The sequence below is a fragment of the Phyllostomus discolor genome, chromosome 2, assembly GCF_004126475.2.
Source record: "Phyllostomus discolor isolate MPI-MPIP mPhyDis1 chromosome 2, mPhyDis1.pri.v3, whole genome shotgun sequence".
NCBI lineage: Eukaryota > Metazoa > Chordata > Mammalia > Chiroptera > Phyllostomidae > Phyllostomus > Phyllostomus discolor.
In genome coordinates this window covers 190,585,640-190,608,885 of record NC_040904.2, presented here as the reverse complement: position 1 = coordinate 190,608,885, position 23,246 = coordinate 190,585,640, and the positions used below count along the sequence as shown (strand labels likewise).

The following is a 23,246-nucleotide window of genomic DNA, read 5'->3' as shown; positions in this document are numbered from 1 at the left end:
GGGTTCATGGCACAGTATCTTATTTCTTTTTCTATAGCCAAAAGTGCTTTTTATCTCTGCATTTCACTGGTTCCTTCTTCCTTTTTCAAATATGGGTGGGTATTTCCCAAGATTTCTTGAGTTCCTCTCTGTCTGTAAACACCCTCCAAAAAGCTCATCAAGGCTTATGGCTTCTGCTATCATCTTACATAGGAAAAATTACAAATATGTAAAGTTGTATTCTAAGGTCTCATCAGTTTCTATTGCAGAATTCCCTTCTCCCAGAAAACACACTGCTACCTCATCTAAAATACCACATACTTGACAATGAACCTATGTTCTCCATTAGGTGGAGTTCATCATCCTATCAGAGGCACATCAAATGCCAAGTGCTTAATATTCCATATTATAATGCTTTAAAACACTACTTCCTTACAAGCTTATGGTATTTAAACATTATCTGATCTAATTTTATTCTTAGTTTCATTCAGCATTATCTCAAATCAATTAATATGCATTACTTTATACTTAATAAATACGAATTTTTCTGACTACTATGTCTAAATATTCACCTTTCTATTAAAATTTGCCAATCTAAATGTCTAATACTGAATTAGATGCCTAATAATGAGCTTCTTTGTAAGAATATAAACTCCAACTTCAAAAATGTTACAGGATCAACCAAATCTTCTCTTTTAGCTATGTCGTCCTGCAACATTTTTGTTGGCTCATTTTGATAAATGAACAACTTAAATATAAGACAGCTGATTAAGTATGACTGGATAATGAACAAAAAAAGAAACTGAAAATCATAGTGAGAAAAATAACAAAAGCACAATTCCAAAAGATTCTTTTAGTTTACATAATTAAGCATCTTCTATTCAGCAGTTACTCTTCATTCTTCTGCTCTAAAAAATAATCTTATGATTAGCAAACAATATTCTGGCAGAATTAGATATGGATTTCAAATATAAGCTCTATCACTCACTGGCAGCTTTCACATGCAAATTAGAACTGATTTAAAAATTAAAGATCTCTGCTGTGAACATAGCACAGTATCGGATGTACTGCTGGTTCTTCACTTTTGAAATTATTTTAGTGAAATGCTTTAGTCCTTAAAAGTAAAGAGCTACATTCAAATAGCTATAATTGATTACTTTATAAAATATAGTTCTTCAAAGTAAACATGAATACACAAATATAAAAGAATATGAAAATTTAAAAAAAACGGAATAACTACACACTGTTAAACTGAAGAATAAAAGCAATACAGACCTTTCTATAGTCTGGCAACTAGTAGAAAACTACACGGCCTTATTCTCATTTCAAACATCTATTTTTATTGTTTGCTTATACTACTCAGGTGTACAGTAACTAAAACAATAGGCAAAAAGGAGCAGTTTGACAATTGATCAGAGCATACTTTTGCTGCTCTGCCAGACCCTCTTTCCACTCCCCACCAAAATCAAACACAAACATACCTAGTAAGTGCAAATCACCATGGAAGACATGGTGAAGGCTAAGAAATTTGTAACAGGACCTCTTCTGGCTTACGAATTACGATCTAGAGGTAAATTATACCCTTCTCTAGCCTATAGCTTACCAGGAAAATCTTCAGGAAATAGCAGGAATTCAAATCCACCTTGAAGAATTAGGAGAATTTTGACAAAGAAAAAGAGAAAAGGACTTTCCACAATAAGAGAAATTGCACATGTTAACACACAGAGTTAAGGACACTTTGAAAGAAACTCCCTGGGGCAAAAGAAAGAATACAAAAGGTACTTAAAGAAGGCCATGCCAGGCAGATACCACCCTATGGCAGGTATGAAATTTCAGCATAAGGAGCATTATAGAAAACAAAAACTTCTGAATGCATTTTAAGGAGCATGACATAACAAGGCTGTTTTCCAGGAAGACCTCATTTACCTCTGTCTCCATGTTCAGATTGTGTGTGCTAGAAATTAATATCTTAAACACAGAATTATGGTAATTCCCACAGAATTACCTGTGAGATGATGGTAAGAGAAGTCCAAAATCTCTTATCTAAGTCTCAGGGCCAGCTGTATTTCAGAGTGTAGATTTTAAAAAATATGTTTAGAAAGGTTAACACAATGCTCATAGCATGTCACCTCCACCCGGGTCAGGGCAGCACTTCACTGCCCGCATATAACTATTTCTACAAAGGGAGACAAATAATGACTACAAATACTCTTACATAGCTTCAGGGCAGCGTCACCACCAACTGAATTAACAAAAATTATTTTTGGTTTCTAGAGTTTTTTTTTTATTTCAGAACTACACATAAATGATTGTAGATCAGAAACACTTGGCTGATCTTCAACTCAGTCCCTGGACAAAACTAGGGTTTGGATCAGTGTTAAAGCTGTACTAAGTGCAAGCAAGGGTCTCTGGGGGAAAAAAAAAAGAACAAAGGACATAGTAAGGTTTTTAGCAACATCTGGACAAAGAAAATGGTAATGCCGATCTTAAGAAGATCTTTAGAATAGCACAATGGCCAGGAACTTAAACAGGGTTCTCTAGGAGTCACAACTAAGGATTCTGTAGCTTTACCTACTAGGGCACCAGGACCTTCCAGCTATTCCTGCTCTCTCACTTTAAGAGTGAAATATGAAAGTCTTTTGGGGGAGACTGGGTAGGGGTGGGGCATAAATAAAACCCACACTAAAACGAGATATATCACATCTATTTCAAATTAATGTAATTAAGATATACTAAAGATTTTTTAAATGTAATTTTGTAAGCACATTGTTTCCCTTAATTCCACGTCTTCCTAGTCTCGTCTGTTGTAGGTTTTACAACAGGGTCAAGTCTAGAACAGTGCTGTCCAAGAGAAATATAATACCAGCCACAAAGGTGAGTTTTGTGAGCTTCTTTAAAAAGTTAAAAGAATTGGTGTAGCTCAGTGGATTGAGGGTGGGCTGCGAACCAAAGTGTCGCAGGTTCGATTCCCAGCCAGGGTACATGCCTGGGTTGCAGGCCATGACCCCCAGCAACCGCACATTGATGTTCCTCTCTGTCTCTCTATCTCCCTCCCTTCCCTCTCTAAAAAGAAGAAAACAAAAAAGTTAAAAGAAAAAAATAAAATTAATTTTACCTAATAAATTGATATATTTAATGAAATCCAGTATCAAATCCAATATAGCAAAAATATTTTTATTTTAATATATCTATTTTAAAATATTTTATTTATTTATTTTTAGAAAGAGGAGAAAGGAGGGAGAGAAACATCAATGTGTGGTTGCCTCTTGTGTGCCCCCTCCTGGGGACCTGGCCCACAACCCAGGCATGTTCCCTGACCTGAGAATCAAACCAGTGACCCTTTGATTCGCAGTCTAGCGCTCAGTCCACTGAGCCACACCAGCCAGGGCAATATGCATTTTTATTTTAATATTATTCATGAGATTTTATTTTGGTTTTTTTTTTCATACTATGTCTTAGTATGTATTTTGCACTTCAAGCATCTCAATTCAGAATAACCACATTCTACCTGTTCCATCGCTGTATGTGACTATTGGCTACCATAACGACTACGCAGAATTAGAATTTCATGGTGGTGACTACACTGCTTACAATAAAATTAACTTACTCCTGTTTAGATAAGATCTCTGTCCCCTCTTACACCTGCCACTTTCAGGGTTGTCACAGGCCCATCAGGCTTAGTAGACCCACAAACAACTGTCTTTTATTTGGTCTTTCCTTTCTCCTCAGCTACACTATACTTAATTCTAATATGGGTAAAAATTACTTTAAAAAACAATTTCTGATGAAAAAATTACTAAAACTCCACCTCTTTATATCTTTTTGCAAATTTGCATTTCAAAGCACTAGCTGAGATTTCTAAGAGCAAAGGCCTGATTCGTTCATTGCTTTTAGGGTACCTCAAAACAGAAGTATTAAAACAGAGGTATTAAAACCTCAAAACTATGATATTAATAAGAGGATCTTATCTGTCATCTCCTTAGTTCTCCCTTTCAGACCATCTAGACCGACCATGCACTGACAACAGTTGAAGGTGGGTGGTTCATGAGAATCTTTACTCTGTTTTACTATATCTGTAAAGTTTCCTTAATTAAAAGAAAAATGAATGGAGCAAAGATAAAGAACGAGTCCAAGGGAGGAGGGGTTTGGAAAGGGGAGGGGAGAGCTGTTATTAATAAATGTTATTATTTTTGCCCTTAATCTGCAGAAAGCAATGATAAGAATCCTCTGAAGAGATTAAGGGATCAACAGCTTAAATAAAATCTGATTGTGAGAGCTTTACATGTGAAGAACTATATATTTTCCTATGTGAGTCCAATGCTTACTTTCTGAAACTTTTCTTTCATTATTTGTGCAGAGTTACACTTTTGTTAGAAAATTAGCTTCTCCCCTAAATATTCCTCCTTTACCAACCATACAACCTCTTTTCATTGGGCAGAAGCAATACAGTGAAATAAGTACATGCTGCTCTGTCTCAAAGAAAATCACTACTGCATTTCTCATACCCAACTACGAACAGTTTTGGACAGGTTTCTAGGTTTGTAAATAGGGTTTTAAGCCCCTTATGTTTAAAACAACAACCCCCCCACCGAAAAGTTTGCTTGTATCTTCTGAACCCAGAACGAGTGAACCATTTTAGGCGATTCCAAAAGACTGATGAGCCTTATACTTTAATAGCTGAGTCAACACTACTTAAATCTTCTGGTGATTCTTGAGGGTGTGCTTCACTGTATTACCTCAGAGTGGTTTAATTAGTTGAACTGAAATTAGGCTTCTGTCACCTCTAAAATCTTCCTACAAATCTGAACCAGAGTCTCCAGTGGTTTCAGCTGCTTCAACCACATTGCGGTATAGATTTAACATTCTGAGGCATTCTCAAATATCCCTAAACCACACTGAGAATGTGGGCTACAAGAGGAAACAGATGTGGGTTAACCAGAACATTATCTCCACAGAGAGGAGGTAAGAGCAAACCTTCTATAAACATCACATCCGGTTTTTGGAGCAGTTTCATCAGTTCATTAAATGTCAAGACAGGATTACCCATGAAATCTTGGAATGCAGCCAGTCTACAACCAAAATTGCTGCTATGCAACTTCACTTGACTAGACATGTTCAAGAAAGAGATGACAACAGGACAACCAGGCACCCCTCATAAAACGAACTGGAGTGGGAATGCTATGCAGCTCCAAAAGGGAAACCAAATTACACTCACAAGGAACCATTCTTCTTCTAATGTTCCAGGCGACATCTAAAACAAGTAGTGAATTGGAAGTATAGGAGAGATACAAACAGATATCCTTGGGGGCTGACAGACTTCACAGGACATAAAATAAAATTTCACAGAAAGGCACTTAGAATCAGAATATATATCCATAAAAATAACATTTCAGTCATGCAGAATCTCACTGGGGTGACAAGTGAAGAGAAATGTTTAGACTCAGGAAGGGAAGTAAAGAGATGGCATGCACTTGTTTCAGGGAGCAGTAAGGGCAATTACAGTGATGCACCTAAAGCCTTTTAACGCAGTTCCTGATATATTATGACTAAGTAAAGAGACAAGTGATTTTTAATATGAAGGGAAAGTATCATAGTTGCAGTAGGTTTAATTTTTTTTCAAGAACATGCTTAGAATATTAAGCATTTGCAGTTACTATGTCCTTTTACAGAAAGAGCTAAGAACTGCTATTGTAACCAAAGCTTTCTAAAACCTGACTTACTCAGGAAAACTATAAAATTGAGGACAGATTATTTTCAGAAGGCATCATTAAAATAAACAGCAACACCACCTTAGTCAATTCTACTGAACTGCTTCTCAAGACATTTCTGAGAGCCTCACTGTCCTGGAGCCTTCAATAAAACCTATGGGAAAACATGAGCACGTTAACAAGGGGAAACTAACTGCTTTCTCTTATTCTTTTCAAGTATAGCTAAAATAAATCCTATCTGCCCTCTGAGTAGGAAAAAAATAAATTGTAACACTTCAGTACTAAAAGGTAAATTACTCCAGTACCAATGAGCATGCCTTATGCCCAGATATTGGTTTTTAAATACTACTCCTTCATGAAAAGAACCATGGCTCCTTGGAGCAACAGCTGATTCCAAGGCTTAGACAAAGGAAGTAAGATAAAGCTGGAATATACTGCTGTTTCAGAAACTGCTTTAAAAATGACAGAAGCTTCTTGAAAAATTAAAAATAGAATTACCATGATCCTGCAACCCAGCTACTGGGTATACTTCCAAAAGAAGTGCAAAAAGGTTCTCAAGAGTTATTTGCACACCCACGTTCACTGTAGCATTATTCACAATAACCAGGAGGTGAAACCAACGTAAATGCCCACACACAGGTGAATAGTTAAAGAAAATGTGGTATATAAAATGGAGTATTATTCCACCTTTAAAAAGATGGGAATCCTGTCATATGCTATAACATAGACGAACCATGAGGACATTATGCTGAGTGAAATAAACCAGTCACAGAAAGACACTACTACATGATTCCAGTTATATGAAATATATAAAGTAGTCAAACTCTTAGCAATAGAAAGTAAAATGGCGGTTGCCAGTTTGGGGGTGGGGAGGAGGAGTTCTTCAAGAGGCACAGTTTTAGTTTTACAAGAGAAGAAAGTTCTAGAGATCTTGTTACACAACAATGGGCATATAATTAACACTATTGTACTGTACACTTAAAAATGGTTAAGGGGGTATGTTTTATGTTATGTGTTTTTACCACAATTTAAAAAAAATAAAGCAGAAAGCATGTGAAAAAGATGCAGGAGTCAACTTGAGGGTGCTTTTAATGACAATTCTGGGACAATTTTTACAACAATATGATTATAATAATGGATATAACTTATAGAATAAAATAATCGTCCACAAGTCCACACTGAAATTTGAGTAAACAGAGGCTAGGGGATAGCTCTTCCTTATAGGAGAATTCCAGTTAATACATATAGTAGTAATACATCATGGAAATGGTATCAGTGTTAATTTCCTGATGTTGGTAATTGTTTCATGAGTATGTAAAATGAAGCTAGGTGAAAGATTATTCTTGCCCTGGCTGGTGTAGCTCAGTGGATTGAGCGCGGGCTGCGAACCAAAGTGTCGCAGATTCGTTTCCCAGTCAGGGTACATGCCTAGGTTGCAGGCCATGACCCCCAGCAACCGCACATTGATGTTTCTCTTTCTCTCTCTCTCTCTCTCAAAATAAATAAATAAAATCTTTAAAAAAAAAAGATTATTCTTGCAAGTTTTCTGTAAGTCTGAAATTATTTCAAAATGAGTAAGTATAAAAAAGAGGCAGCAGAGCACAACACAAAAAGTACTGTATTAGGAATCAGGAAACTTGAATTCCATTCACTGCTTTCTAGATAGAAAGTTCCATGACTTTGAGCAAACAAAAGATGGTAACTTCTGGCTGGCGTAGCTCAGTGGATTGAGCGCGGGCTATGAACCAAAGCATCGCAGATTTGCTTCCAGGCAGGGCACATGCCTGGGTTGCAGGCCACGGCCCCCAGCAACCGCACATTGATGTTTCTCTCTCTCTCTTCCTCCCTCCCCTCTCTAAAAATAAATAAATAAAATCTTAAAAAAAAAAGAAAGAGGAAAAAAAAGATAGCTTTCTATTTTAAAAAAAAAGATGATAACTAAGCAAAAAGCACTAAGCTTTTTTAGTGCTTTTTTAGGAAGAGAAACTGCTGAATTTTAGGAAGAGAAACATGGCTAGAAAGAAAAAATGTTTGTGTGAGTATATGATGCTATCTAGAAACCATAGCTAATTTTATAAGATTTGAAAACAGCTTTATTTTATTCAAAGACAACACTTTGGAAACCTATAAAACACTGTTTACTTACTGGTCTATAGACTAATAAAATCTATCATAGCACAGAAGAGTTTCTGACATATTTGAAGAATAACTGTTAACTAAAACACAAAAGTAGTATTACAATTCTCAACCAAACATAAAAGCCAAGTCATTTGTTAATCCAAAATAAAAAATAAATGAACAGCAAAAACAAAAAAATGTTGAATAGGGGCTCTATTAATTCCATAAAGCCTCTAATTTCATTCCTACTTACAAAGTCCTGGCAGATTTCAGAAGCTCAAAATTATAAATGAAATATTAAACAAACACCAGTCTATTGAAAATTTCACTACAATAAAAAGAATACTAATCCTTCTCTGAGATTTAGTTATTTCAGATCAACTCCAACAAAAGAAACCCCCAACAAATTATAGTACAATAAATGAAAATCTAGTAGAGTTCAACAACAAAATGACAGGACCTGCATGCTAAAATTAAGATTACTAGAAGGTCTTAATTTTTAAATTGTAAACTATATTTAAAATGGAAAAAATTGACAGAGAATCCTTTGTTCATTACAGATAACTACAGGAATGACTATTACACAGGTTCTTTAAAAATAGCCGGTGGTAATTTTAAATTGAAACGAAGAGTTAAATTGCCTGTCACTGTTAACTGCTCAATGTGTTACAAATTCCTTACCAGGAAATCCCAAAACTGTGGTCCTTGTCATTATCTGACTGCTTACCCTTTCCAAAGCTTCTAAAAACAACAAAAATGAAATCTCTACAACCCCTTTAAAAGTATAATAGTTTCCAACCTATATAGACATAACCTCCTGAAAAATAATGTTTTAGATGGACTCCATTAATAAAAAAGCATTTACAAGTTTGGCAAGTTTCAAACAACAGCTTTAAACATTTCAGACTGAAACTAAAAATACCTGCACACATGGTTTTATACTAAAACATGGGAAGAAAAAGTATAAAAGCATAACATTAAAAAAAAATCCAAATACAAGTTCAAACTTGGTCACTAAAAATGCTTTCTAAGTACCAACGCGCATCAGATTATTCTAATTTACATAGATAAAACCATACTAACTCCTAAGTGAGGCAAAGCATCTTCATTGGTGAGGTTCTGGGGTTTGCTGTGGCAGTTCAGGAAAGCATGATTACACTTATCATCAAGGATGGTTCTCTCCTTGCATTATATACATGCAATCATTTTTTTTAGAGTCTAAATCAAATGGATAATAAGACAGCATCTAATTGGATGATGAACTACTTTGGTTACTGTAGATGATAACTTAAATAATGTTGCTAGAGTTATACATGAATAGGTAATTTTCAAATAGGAGTTTAAAAAAATATAGTATCATAAGATACACCCCAACAGATGCAAGGTGATACAATGGGGCAGCACCATGTTTATCACTCAATGAATATCGGCCCAAAATCCAGGTATTCTGTTGAACTGAGGAATCAATCTTATGATAGGAGTTTATCAATATCATTCTTCTGTTATTATATGTCAAGAAGGTGTGGGGAAAAATATAAACAGGGTCCAGCAGAAGTAAGGCCTGCTTGAGTGTGGTTGGTAGGGTAGTAATATGGGTATAATAATTTATAGATTTAATTTGAACATTTCACCTAAAATGTCATATGGTGTGCTTAAGTGTGATTATGTTATAGAATTACATGCTTATGATTTTTTAATAAAAGATTTTGTAATAAAAGGGGGCATTATTTGCATCAGACCCTGTATTTACACCCATCCATACATATACATAGTGTGGTAAAGTAGTAAGAATGGGTAATGATTCAGGCATTTAAGTTCATTGACTTGAGTATCTAAAACTGAAAGTATAATATAATCTATTTTAAGGAACACTGAATGTTATAAATTAGCAAAGATTCAAAAGAAAGCACTTGGTAGTACCTGTTATCAGACAAGCTTTATCTCAACAGATGATTGTATTATTATAAATTCTTAACAAGGAAGTAATCTTTAGAAACAAACAACAGAAAAATCATCATAAATGGGTCCTTGTGTGTTTTAACAGACTTTCACAATACGCAGGCTGAAGATGCCAGACAAAGAAATTACTTTAAAAAGAAATATGAATACTTGGGAAACAAATTTCCTTATTAGGGTATTGATAAAATAGAGGAAGTTGTCATCGGAGGAAAATGTAGCCCTGCAATTTCAGCCTTAGAATATGAAATAGAACATTCACCAAATGCCAAGTTTTCAGCACAGATCCTACACAATAATGCCCTCTTTATTCAAAATTTCTTGGTACTCAAGGTTCTAATAATCTCCATTTCTGTTTCCCAACAAAGCTCTGCCAAGTATAATTAGATTTGAACAAAACTACTATGGACACTGTATTCTCTAAAGTATGGAAATTTATAATAAGAGAGACTCAAAACAAATCATATGCCCTTAAGGTAGACAAGAAAAATCTCTTTTACCTATAACTACTAGGTGTTGCTGAATTTGACAGCAAAAGCTCAGAAACAAAAGGGGAGAAATGAAATAAAAAGTACATAACAAGAAAACAAACTGTAAGAAAAATTTAGTTATAACAGTATTATTTTCAATAAAACCAGTAATTCAAAGTGCATTAATTTTGCCAATCAGTTAAATTGGGATGTAATGAGAAAAGCATCCTGAAAAAATACAAGCAAACAGTAGATTCTTTATATAATGGCAAGAAAATGCTTTAAACTTATAAATTATCAATGATATGTCTTTGCTGTTGGTAAGCAGTACTGCAGGCACTCGAGTGCAACAGATGTTTTTGGCAGTGAAACCTGACCAAGAAAAATGAGAATGTTGTTAAGACACAATGTGTTTCTGTCTACTGCAAGGCCTTATACAGCAGAAATAAAGGCTTATTTGATGCTCCCCATGTCGGAAAAATAGAAATGATCCTTTCTGCTAATGTTTTAGTATTTAGTATCAGAAAGCCCCAGAATACTATATTAACACTTGGGTGGGGCAGGGGCTGGGAGAGTCCAGTGCAGACAAGTAAACCAGGAGCCTGTTCATAAAAGGTGATTAAATGATTAACAGCATAATGAAGAAGCAACAAAAACAAGCACCAGCATGTACCTTTTAACTGACACCTACAGAAAAGTGGTCACCATCAGCTGACAAGTAAGGAAATCAGACATAACCTCAAAGGTGCATTCTTATATTAAAGCATGGGCCAGTATTATGACTATCTTAAAAACTCTGACATCATTAGCAATTCCTTGTGTCTCATCTCTCTCTGCAGATGCTGGATATAAACCTTGAACAGGAACTAAGGAATCTCCACTGAGGGGGCAGATAGCAAATGAACATTCTGAGCTTTTCCCATAAGATCCACTCAAAACACAAGAATTTACTATGCCTTACACTACTACACATATTTACCAAATAACTGTATTTTCTCCCCAAATGTACTACAAACACATATACGGCAGTTTGATCCCAAGTAAACTCTAAGTCAGGGGTATCAAACTTATTTTCACCTGGGGCCACATCAGCCTAGCAGTTGCCTCCAAAGGGCTGAATGTAATCTTAGGACTGCGTAAATGTATCTACTCCTTAACGGTTAAGCGAGAGCTCAGAGCACAAGGTGCTGGCCGGATAAAACGAGGTGGAGGGCCGGATACAGCCTGTGGGTCTTGTGTTTGCCACCTGTGCTCTAAGTTTTCCAGAAAAGAACAGGGTTATTTAATCCATACTTAGATATTTTCTTACAGTCCCAGAAAAAAAGCAGCTTACATTCTTGGACATGACAAAAGTTGGGAAGCTTTCTCAAAAGGATGGGACTAGAAGAGACCATGTGACCTAGACTAGGGCCAGATCAGTATCTAGGATCAGCTGCTACATAACAAAAGTCTAGCAAATAATCTTGGAAATAGAAGCATTTTTAAAATTATGTATCATCCAGAAGTTTTCAAGTTCACTATAACCCACCTACTACTAAGTAAAGCAAGACAAAAAGCCTGTGGTGGCAGTTACTCCTATAATCACTAGTTTCAGAAAGGCAAACGAACAGTTTTTCTCTGGAGAGCTGTGCTCTTTCCTTAGTTTGCCATATATCAGCTATTTTACATGTCATCATAAATCAAGGACCGAAATAAGAATACCAGCTCTCTTTATTTCCTAGTTGTGTCTGTGAAAAGAAAATGACAAAAGCACTGATGCTCAATTACAGAAATTTCACCAGAATCTCCAGGGGAAAAAAATAAGGGGAAGTATGTATGCATAATTTGGTGGAAGCAGATGTACCATTAACTGCAAATAATCTACCAAAAAGAGAACAAAGAACATCAGCAGCTGTGTTCCCTGAAAACCTGGAGGAAGAGCAACAGATCTGAAAGGCAGGTTTAAAAATGCAGGTACCACACTCAGGGAAGAAGCAAAGAAGTGAGGGAGTAAATGACACCACTGTGTACACATGTATAGCACAGGAAGACAGAACAAACCAGAATGAATACTAATTTTAAGATCTAGTGGACTCACAGCAAACTAAGAAAATAAATCCTGTTTAATCATCAATATTATTTATGTACTATTATGTAATGTGTATTCATTTTTACTCTTAAACACTATTACTCAGAACCTCCATAAATTCTCATTTCTCTATATGAGTCCCTCCGGAACTACTTGTGATTTTGAATAAACTTCTATATCTAAAGTGCTAAAAGTGACCTGAGCCACTAGCATGGCTCATTTAGTTGGGCATCATCCCCCAAAGAGAAAGGTCACAAGCTCAATTTCCATTCAGGGCACATGCCCAGGTTGCGGGTTGGATCCCCAGTCAGGGTGCCTACAAAAGGCAAGAGACCAATATTTCTTTCTCGTGTTGATGTTTCTGTCTCCTCCTCTTTTTCCTCCCTTCCCCTCTCTTTCTAAAAATAAATAAACAAAATCTTAAAAAAAAATATGCCCTGGCTGGTGTGGCTCAGTGGACTGAATCCCAGCCTGATAACCAAAGGGTCACTGGTTCAATTCCCAGTCAGGGCATGTGCCAGGGTTGTGGGCCAGGTCCCCAGATGGGAGCACACGAGAGGCAAATACACATTGATGTTTCCCTCTCTTTTTCCCTCCCTCCCCTCCTCTCTAAAAATAAATAAATAAAATCTTTAAAAAAAAAATAAAAGTGACCTGAAATTGAAAAAAATAAAACTTGAGAAATTCCAAGTAAGAAACATTTTATTTACAATCTAATCAGTCACACTAAGCTAAAATAACGTAAGACCATTTTTTAGACCATGTAATTTAAAAAAGCCCTACAAAATAAGAAATCATGTACTCTTACCTACTATGAATTACATTCTTTTCCCTTATGTACAGACATTCTTCTTGGACACATAAGCTTCAAACTGTTTTTCTAAGAGAAGTAACACCTATACATTCATGGATAGTCCACAACTGATCAACAATACACATTTGTGAACTGGTTGAGAATGGGTGGGCAATTTGTATTCAAGCCAACCCAAGTGAAGCTAATAGCCTGTCTGAAAAGTGAACCCATAACCTTTGTCTCATTAGCACCGAGCTCCAGCTGTTAAAGATTCAAACACTAACTTGGATTTAAAGGGGAAAGGAGGAGGCAGTAAAACACTAACAACAGGGAGAAAATTTATACAATCAAGTCTATGCAAAATTTTTATTAATGGAAACCAGCTGCAAGAATAAACGGGGCAGTTTTCAGTATTTGAGCCTGGTGGGAATACTGATGGTTTTTTTCTATTCCAAGTTTCCATTCTGAAAGGAAGGCCCTTTAATTCATTATTCCTTCAGAGTCCCTGGAACTCCTAAGAATACCTTTGTGAAATAATTGCTCTAGATCCCAAATTACCTATGTACTAGGAGATATCTCCTGTGGCTTTGAAAAGACATTCAAAGTCATTCCTTATATAAAAGTCATGCATCCACCACAAGAATAATGTATTTGAAATTCTGTTTTAAATATGAGGTCTACAGACTCTAGCACAGCTTAATTCAAAGTTGTGAAATTTAGACTTCATGCTCAATATTAAAGACATACACCACTTATCAAACACTGTGATAAAATATTCACCACTGGTTGTTTCCACCATAATTCTATTCTGACTGCCACAACTTAACTCTACCATTTGATAAATATTTTTTCCCAAACTCTGGTTAATTACTCTCTCTCCTCACATAGCTCTAATCAATTTAAAACCTGTTTGCATGTAACCATCTCAATACTTATATATTCCACCATTTGCCCCCAACACCAGAAACAACAAAAAAGCTATACACACATGGGCTTTGTTTTCCTGACACGACTACCAGCTTTTCCAGAATAGATCTTATATAATATTTGAGTTGAGCAGAAACTGTCCCTAGGAAATTCAGATAGTAGCTTTTACCCATACTGGAGAAAATCATTCACATAAGTTTTTAAGACTAAAACAAAATGAATACCCATTTCTCATTACAAGTGTAATTCAGAAATCCTAGAGTTATGTGCAAGAAAATACATAATTGCTAGAATCCTGAAGGTTGAGTAACATTTCTGTAAAAGAAACTCTAGAACCCCAGACAAGAGGCAAGAATATTTGCATCAAATTACTATCAACTTAAAACCATTATAAGACTGGTTTTAAAATTAAAAAGCAAAAAACAAACCTCAATTTTGTCTGTTTTGGCATCTCCCCAGTATATTTTGCCTTCATCATAATCCAAGGCTAAACCATTGGGCCACCCAAGAGAAGTGTTAACCAACACTACTCGGTCAGAACCATCCAGAGCTGCTCGCTCAATTTTCGGGATTTCTCCCCAGTCAGTCCAATACATGTACCTATAGAAGTATAAAGAAAATGAGCTAAAAACGGATAATAAACTGTAGCTTTTAGTGTCCTAAAGGTGAGGTCCAACCCTCATATCACATTGGTATTACCAATTAATATCATACAAAGGAATAAAAACACAGCACTTAAATATACTAAGAGTATGTTTAAGACACTTTTAATAGCATATAAGCTTATAGGAAATTTTCAGACTAAACATTTTTCTAGATTTGATAATAAAAATGCCTTCCAATAATGAGATTACATTTTTAGTCATGTTTTTTCAAAATATTTTGTTTCTTTGTGTGAACAACCCTCTCTTTTTCTTGCTCATTTGTCATTTCTGACACAAAAAGGTTAACAGTCAGATTACAAACTGAATTCCAAAATAACTAATTCTCCCTGTAGTGCTAAGTGCTTCTTCAGGCTCCTGGGAGTTTAAGTGGCTCTAAGGCACTGATACACAACAAAGTGTAATGATTTGCCATTATGTTCGTCCACAGAATGAATCTCATAGTTAACAAATAACATTGCTGAGTATATAAAAATCTTTGTTTCCCTCAACTGTGGCCAGGGTGTTATGACAAAGGAAAAAAAAAAAAAAGACTGGAAGTCCAGCTGCATGGCCAGACAAGTTTTGAAAATGAATTCATTTGTATATTTAGAAATACATAATGTAAGGTTTTTTTTCCATATTCTAGAAGTACTGCAAATGAAATGAAATTAAGTCTTCTAGGGGAAGAAAAAGAGTTCTGAAAACCATTGCTTTCCTCATTTTTCCTGGTCATGATGCAACAACCTCGGCAAAATCTGCAGCCAACACCCAAAGTTAGCAAGCATGAACTTAATTTAGAAAGAAAAAATATTCAAAAAATCCAAGGAAAAAACTAGCAATTCTTTAACTTGAGATTCTATTACAATCACTATATTCTAAAAATGGAAAGCCACTAAAGAGCTATTTATTAGAAATCATATATAATTCACATTGTTTTCTGTCAATATATTTAGGGACCTGTAGAAAACAGAAACACCAGGCAAAATTTTCTATTAGTGGAGCTTCTTACCCAACCATGGGATCTAACACAATAGCCCGGGGTTCCTCTAAGTCCTCTGAAATCAAGATCTTCCTCATGGTCCCATTGAGCCTTGTCACTTCTATCCGATCAGTGCCAGTGTCTGTCCAATAAAGATTTCGGGCAACCCAGTCAACCGCAATACCATCAGGATGCGCAATCTGAGCGGTGACCACAAACTGACTGCCAGTTCCATCGATGAATGAGCGGCGTATGGCCCTCACTTCATCATCAGTCCAGTAGATATAGCCTTCCACAGGATCATAATCGATAGCAATGGCATGGCGGATATCTTCTAACTGTAAAACAATGTCTGTGAAGTCTGGTGTATCCAAAGAAATGCGTCTCAAGTCTGTCCTTCGGGCTAAAAGCAGTAATTCAGTAGCACCTAGAACAAGGTGGAATAAATGGGGGGAAAAAGAATTGAAACCCACAGGCAAAATTTAGCCACTCTAAAAAGGATGCAGAACTTCTTCAGGAATTGAAAAGTAAAATGAGTATAAAAGGACACTAGGATCTATTTAAGGTGAAAACAGACTGTAATGCGGTGAAATAAGAAGAGCTTGACTATGAGGTGAAGCTCTTTAATACCTGAGCTCCCCAAATCAAGTTTTGATTCCCTCTCTCATTTCATTCATTATATAGCCACTGGAAATAAAACAGCTACTTAATGGTATGATAAACAACAAATAATGACTAAAACACTAAGCAGCTGAATATTAAAGGAGGAAGGAGACAAAATACAGGTCCTGTGTTCAAGAAGTGTATTTTTAAAAAGGTGAGGAAATCTAAGGCAAGGATCTTTTGTGACTGATGAAGATATTCTGAAATTGGATTGTGATGGTTGCACAAATCTGTAAATTTACTAAAACTCATGGACTTGTACACCTGAAATGGCTGAATTTTATGGTATGTAATTATATTTCAGTCAAGCTGTTCAGACAAAGATAATGTCTGGCAAAGAATTATAACAAAGGAGGCTACGGAGAAGGAAAAGCAGCAGCAGAGAGAGGGAAATCAGGTAAATGTTAACACAGTGGTTAAAAGTAAGAGTTGGGGATCTACCAGAAATGGATTCAAGTAGCTATACAAATTTAGGCAAAATGCCTAATCTCCCTAAGCCTAGTTTTTTACTATCTCACAGGGTTGCTGCAAGGACTCAGGAATGTACTGAACATAAAAGTACCCAATAAATATTAGCTAATAATTATTATTTTCATTAGAACATAATTTCAAAATTTTATTTCAGTGAGTTTTAAATCAGATTTATGAAATATTTTAAACTCAAATTAGTATTCAATAAAAAACTAGCTAAGACTGAGAATATTAAGCTCAATATTTTTTTGTTTTGGTTTGTAATGTTTCAGTAAATAACTAGCAAAAATTCACCTAACTATAAAAGCTAATAAAAGATAGTAAGAAAATTGACATCTGAAGAAGTGAAAAAAGATTCCCAACTAAAGAAATGAATCCAAAGGAAAATACTGGCATTAAACTTTGATTATAAATCTGGAATTATAGTTGAAAAAAACTGGGAAGAGTAAAGTTCTCAACATCAGTTTTCTGCATCTAGAATTAACTGTAAGTGAATTCTGTCTTGGAGAAAATATAGCCCTAAATGCCATAGCAAGCACCAACCATAAAATTCACTGCCTCTGCTGTAACTACCAAAAGGAGCCAGCCCGAAACTTTGCAAACAAAGAAGTCACAGAAAGTGAAGTTGTTAATTTGAGCAAGGTATCAAAATAGACTAGTTAACTTAAGGCTATTACATGTCAAATGTATATCTGAATTGCATTTGCATGCTGTGAGAGAATAGATAGACCACTACTGCTAAAAACACAAACAAACAAAAAAAGTCCTGTTTTAAAGCCAGGCTACATATTTTTAAACAAAAAAAGGAACACTACAAAAACCTTTTGTTTTAAATGGAAACCAAATTATTGTTTGCCATGGAAACCGTCTGACAAGAGTCGGCCAGCTTCACCTTTAGCTACGAGGATAATTTATCAACGCCAAGTCATGACAAATATCCTGCACACCAGCTCAGTTCCATCTCTCCGACTGCCTGACCCCCCTTTCCAGGAACTCTCTAACCAACTCTGAAAAAAAGGCTTCTGCTTTTCAGAGTTAGATAAAGAAGCCACTGCTAAATATAACAATTTTCTTACCAGGTCTTGCTGGTGGCTAGAGAGCCAGATGGTGATCCACAAGGGTAAGAATAAAGAACAACATTCTCATTAAGAGGAAAAAGAGGAAAAAGAAGGAACTGGTGTTCCCCCAAACCAAAAGCCCCCTGAAATGCCCTAGTCAGTGTACTTCTCAAACATACCCTGTCTTCAGAGCAGCAATTCTCGACCTTTTCCAACTCATGGCACACATAAACTAATTACTAAAATTCTGCATCACATCAAAAATATTTTGCCGGTCTGACAATAAAATAGGTATAGTTTTGATTCATTCACACCAGATGGCTGTTGTCATTTTTCAATTTGATCATCTATGAGAGAAAAGGTCAGTGTCCCTGACTAAACAGTCAGGCACTGCACATTTTTAAATTCTTACGGCACAACACTATGCCATGACACAACAGCTGAATATCGCTGCCACAGAGACTTAACAAAGGAGAAGAGGCAGTGTAGTTGCTAAGTATAGAGAGAGGTTGCTTTAAACAGTACAATATGAAAATTTTTTCTTCTTCTGAAAGCACTTCTCTGTCATTAAAAGGCAATTAAAAAATTGTTCAATTATTTTCAGAAAATATTCTCAACCTCATGATAGTCTTTATAGTTATAAGTTTAATGAACACCTTTTCCTTGCACAAAGGTTCTTTATGTACAAGTGCTATCTACATCTACTGTTAAAAATATATTCCTTACAGAATATTCATTTCCTTAGGATTCATTTGTGATATAAATGACTAAGAAAGTTGACAGAGAAAAGAAATAGAACCTAATTCTTTTCAAAAATAGCATATTAAAAATACTAAAATTTTTAAAATAGTTTTCAAGAGGCCAAAACCCACAAAACGCTCCTGTTATATAACCAATTATGAACACTACGTAACAAGTCTCCCAAAGCACTATGACCTATAGAGCACGTTATCAGGAAATAAAATAAATCATAAAGAATCCTAATTGCTATTTAAAATTTTTCCTTCTTGAAGACCATGTTCTTACCATCTTTGCAAGTTCTTCCATCCTCCAGGAGTTTGACTCCAGTTGGGCAAGCACACTGATAAAAAGGCTTGACTGGAGACATCAAACACAAGTGGGAACAACCACCATTATCAATTCCACATGGATTGGTAGCTGTCAAATATAAATCACACTGATTAATACCAATGATTACAGATGATCTTCGTACACAAAGGTTAACAACCATAACATGAACAACTGTGATAAACCAAATTATTACCAAATGTCATCCAGGTGCTTCACTACTACACCATCTGCAAGGAAGGGAATTAATCTGTAAAATTTACTTAGCGTTCAGAATCCAAGAAGAATACACAAGAAATAAAGCAGGATGTCCCTGCCCTCAAAGAGCTCACCATCTAGTCAGTATACCAAAATTAACAAACGATAAAACAAAGCTGAATCCTGTCTTGCACCTAATAGATTGTGTAAACAAGTATAGAGTCAAATGGGAAATAAATCACTAGGGATTAAAAAACAAAAAAAGCTTCATGGAAGATGTAGGACATGAGAGGAACCTTGAAGGACAGGAAAGATAGGTAACAGGACATTTCAAGTGTGAAATCACATGAATAAGAGCTTGGAGGCCATACACTGGCAGAAATAAGATAAATGGTCCCACTGGAGATTACGATTTCTGTTGACTAATAAGAACTAAAGTTGAATGAACAGAGAATGAGAACAGACTGGCACAGGGCACTGAAAGCCAAGAGAAGTAATTCCAATGTCAAGAAATCATACTTCGGAAAGATTACCATGGAAAAAATAAGCATATGGATTAAAGAAGGGAAAACTAAGAGCAGAAATTAATTAGCAAATTTGTAGAAACTATTAAAAGAAATGGATTTAAATAATATTCATAGAAAGAAATCAATGTATGATAGACCAACACAATATGAAAGATAAAAGAAAGTAATAACAGATAATTGCAAATCCTCAAATTAGTAAAGCATAAAGGATTAAAAAGTGCCATTAAAAACAAAAAGAAACCAGGAAAATTCTTTTCTAAGGGCTAACCATGAGAATAAAAAATTCATACAAATGACTGAACGTTTTTTTCTTTACAAAAGAGTAACACATACATTTAAAAACATTTTTATGGACTCATAATCACAAAAGTCCAATACAACAAATTCAATATTTGACTATGTCACCTAAACTAATACAAAGCAATGTATAATCCAAAAAGCCTTCATTTCTAGCTATGGAATACAATCAGACACATGCCAAACATTTATTTACACACAAGTGCCAAGCACCTGACATTCTCAAATTCCTTTAAACACAATTCTATTCCCCTTTGTAAGTTAACAAGTCATTGTAAAAGTTGACCAAAAAACTAAAGCAAAACTAAGAAAAAAAGGAGATGGGGTGTGAACAGAAAAGTTTAAGTAGGTATTTTATTCAGCAATTTGAGGTACTAATCAGTTAAATTAACCATTCAAGAAAAATTTGTTTTTAAACATATTCATAGGAAATATCAAACACACATTAGAGAGACATAATATGAACAAGAAATGCATTTGTGTATGAGCTATCTCAATTTCTTATTTTATTTCCTTCTTCTCTACCTCCATAACTCTAAATCCAAACAAGGAGCTGAGGTGATCTGGAGTTACAGATATCAAGCTACAAATGGTTTAAACTGTTGTTTAACCTGCATTGTATTTTGATGTTCTCCCTATTTTTTAATTCCTCCCTGCTACCTTTGGATATGCCCTCCCTCCTCCTGCCTCTCAAGAACGCCAGACATCACAGTTCTACAAAGCTATTCCAACTTGGAATTTAAAAATCAAGATCACTTACCATTTGGCTGCCTCTGTTGGCTGAAGGCATGTATATCCATGGGAGAGAAGATGTTAGAATGGATTTCACGCAGACCCTCGCCAGTGTACTTGTTGCAAGCCAAAATGGAGTGTGTATTCCAGTCAGTCCAGTACAATGTGTCCTCAAATAACGTCAAGGCAAAAGGATGTGGAAGGGAACCTTTAACCACTGCCTGCCTATTAACACAAAGAGAAAAACTCAAACGTTTCTAAATTTTACTCTTTTATCAAAACTTTATCTCTTCGTTAAATGGTTTTGTAATCCACATTAACACATACAAATCCTGAGTAACACATATCTTATGGTCAAATACACCTGTGAAAAATAAGTCACACAGTAAATTCAAATATATTGTCATGGTGTCCAAATACCCCAAACCAAGTATTTCAGAGTAGTCTCCAAATTGGTAGCAGCCCTCAGGTTCATTAGAAATTAACAGAGACAGAGAAGACCCAAGGATTAACACTGCTGCCCATTCCCATCTCTGGACTCACATCTTCCATCCTTCCACATAATTCATCTCATTAGAAAGAGAAAGGCAGGCAGAAAGAAAAATCCTACAGTTTACAGTTGGCACTGGGAAGTAGTTTTAAATCAGCGATAGGTTTTTTCCCTTCTTGATGTGGAAGAACAAAGAATCTAGGCTCGTTTCTTCCATTATTTCTTATGGCTTTGATAACTGAAACAGTAAAATCATACACATGAGGCTAAAAAGGCATTCTGGCAGAGCTTTCTCTGCAAACCCCAGTCTAGCTCCAGCAAAAGATCATCTCAGCTGGCCTTCTGCTATATGGTTTAACACCCACAAGTCATGTAGCAAAAAGAAAGTCCTGTCACTGGCAGAATGTGTTCATCAGGCAAAGCACACCAAAAAATGTCCCAAGCAATCTATACTGTGTGAAAGAAAAGGTGAACAGCCTGATTAGTATTAAAGGCACAGAACTTTGCAGAGTGTCATGGAGAGTTATGCAATCAGTACATATTCCTTTTTTTAATCCTTACCTTAGGACATTTCTTTTTCATTCCTTTTAGAAAAAAAGGGAAAGAGAGAGAGGAAGAAAAATATCAATGTGAGAGGGAAACATTGATTAGCTGCCTCTCATACACGCCCCAACCTGGGATCAAACTCGAAACTGGGTATGTGCTCTGAACGGGAATCAAACCCACAACCTTTTGGTCTATGGGACAATGTTCCAGCCAACTGAGCCACATGGGCTAGGGCAGTAAATACTCTTGAATAATGAACAAAAAAATGTTTTGAGCCAAAATAATATTCAAGAAAATAAATGCTCTGACATTTTCACAATTATCAAATATAATATTTTCATAAATTGCCCAAGGGGGTAAGAAAAAAGGGAAGGAGGTAGGGAGGGAAAATATAAGCAACTGAAGAGAAATAAAGAGCATCATGTATTTTAGGGAAGACAATCCAATTTTAGGTCCCTGAAGGAGACTGACTACCAGTTAAATAAATTGAGTGCAATAAAATAATTTTTACCTAAGCAGAATTAGCATCTGTTATTGCACATGAAATGGTCCTAGCCTAAGGTGTTTCACATTTGGGGCAAATTTTTAAAAACTGAATACAAGATTAGCATGACTAGTTTAATAAACAAACTTTCTATTTTAGAACCTCATACCTACTCTGCCAGCCCACATCACCACAATTTTCTCCTCTCAGTTTTCTAATTTTCTCTTCCCTAACAAATTACTCATCTCTCTCACTTCCCAAAAAGAATAGTCACAATGTCTATTTCTGAAGTGGTTTCTTCCGCTTTTTACTAAGTTCATTAAAGTGATCATGGCATTTACATGAGTGATATCATAGCTCAAGGCCAAATTTAAACAGGCCTGCATATTCCACACGAAAGTCTCCCAAAATTACTTATGGTAAGACGTAAAGAGAGAGTTCTGAGAAGCTGCCAAGAAAGAAAAGTAACACAACTGAAAAATAAAGAATAAAAAAAAAACTACTCAGCATTTCTTCTAACAATTTTTTAAAACTGTAAATTATATAATCAAATCTATGAAAAATTTGGGGGAGAAAAATCCTATGTCCTTTGTATGTTAAGTGAAAGGTTAAAATTCACTCTAGTGAACTCAACATAAGAGACTAAACAAATAGGAAAAACAAACTCCCTCCCTACAAGATACACTCTTGCATATACTGATTGAAAGCATTTATACATTGATAAAAAATCAAACAGAGCTAGGTTCAACTGTTCCTGACCCTTACTACTTATATCATTTCTGCAAGCTTTGCTTTCCTCCTCTGTAAAGGGACGATAATAATCTAAACTCACTGATTTATTGTGAAGATTATATGATAATACCATCTTTAAAAGCATTTAGCATTATGCTTGGTATTTAATAAAGATTTCATAAATGAATCCTCAATTTTAGGATATATGTTTTTAATATTTTAGTATTTCTGATAGAAGAGTAACATTTCACAAGTGAAATTTCATGTGGTAGTATTTAAATCAATAAAAAGTTCTGAAAATTGATTAACTTATTACAATGAAGTAAATACCAGACTCT

General features: G+C 35.4%; 1 protein-coding gene across 1 annotated transcript in view; it reads right to left on the bottom strand.

Annotated features, from left to right (window-relative positions):
* The window catches only part of LRP6 (LDL receptor related protein 6), a 138,837-nt gene that overhangs the window by 43,627 nt on the left and 71,964 nt on the right, over positions 1–23,246 (bottom strand). The window contains exons 4-7 of the mRNA XM_028533098.2: positions 20,685–20,881; positions 18,861–18,992; positions 15,673–16,069; positions 14,448–14,619 (exon numbers count right to left, since the gene is read on the bottom strand). Coding sequence (XP_028388899.1) covers positions 14,448–14,619; positions 15,673–16,069; positions 18,861–18,992; positions 20,685–20,881 — 898 coding nt within the window. The remainder of the gene's footprint in view (positions 1–14,447; positions 14,620–15,672; positions 16,070–18,860; positions 18,993–20,684; positions 20,882–23,246) is intronic.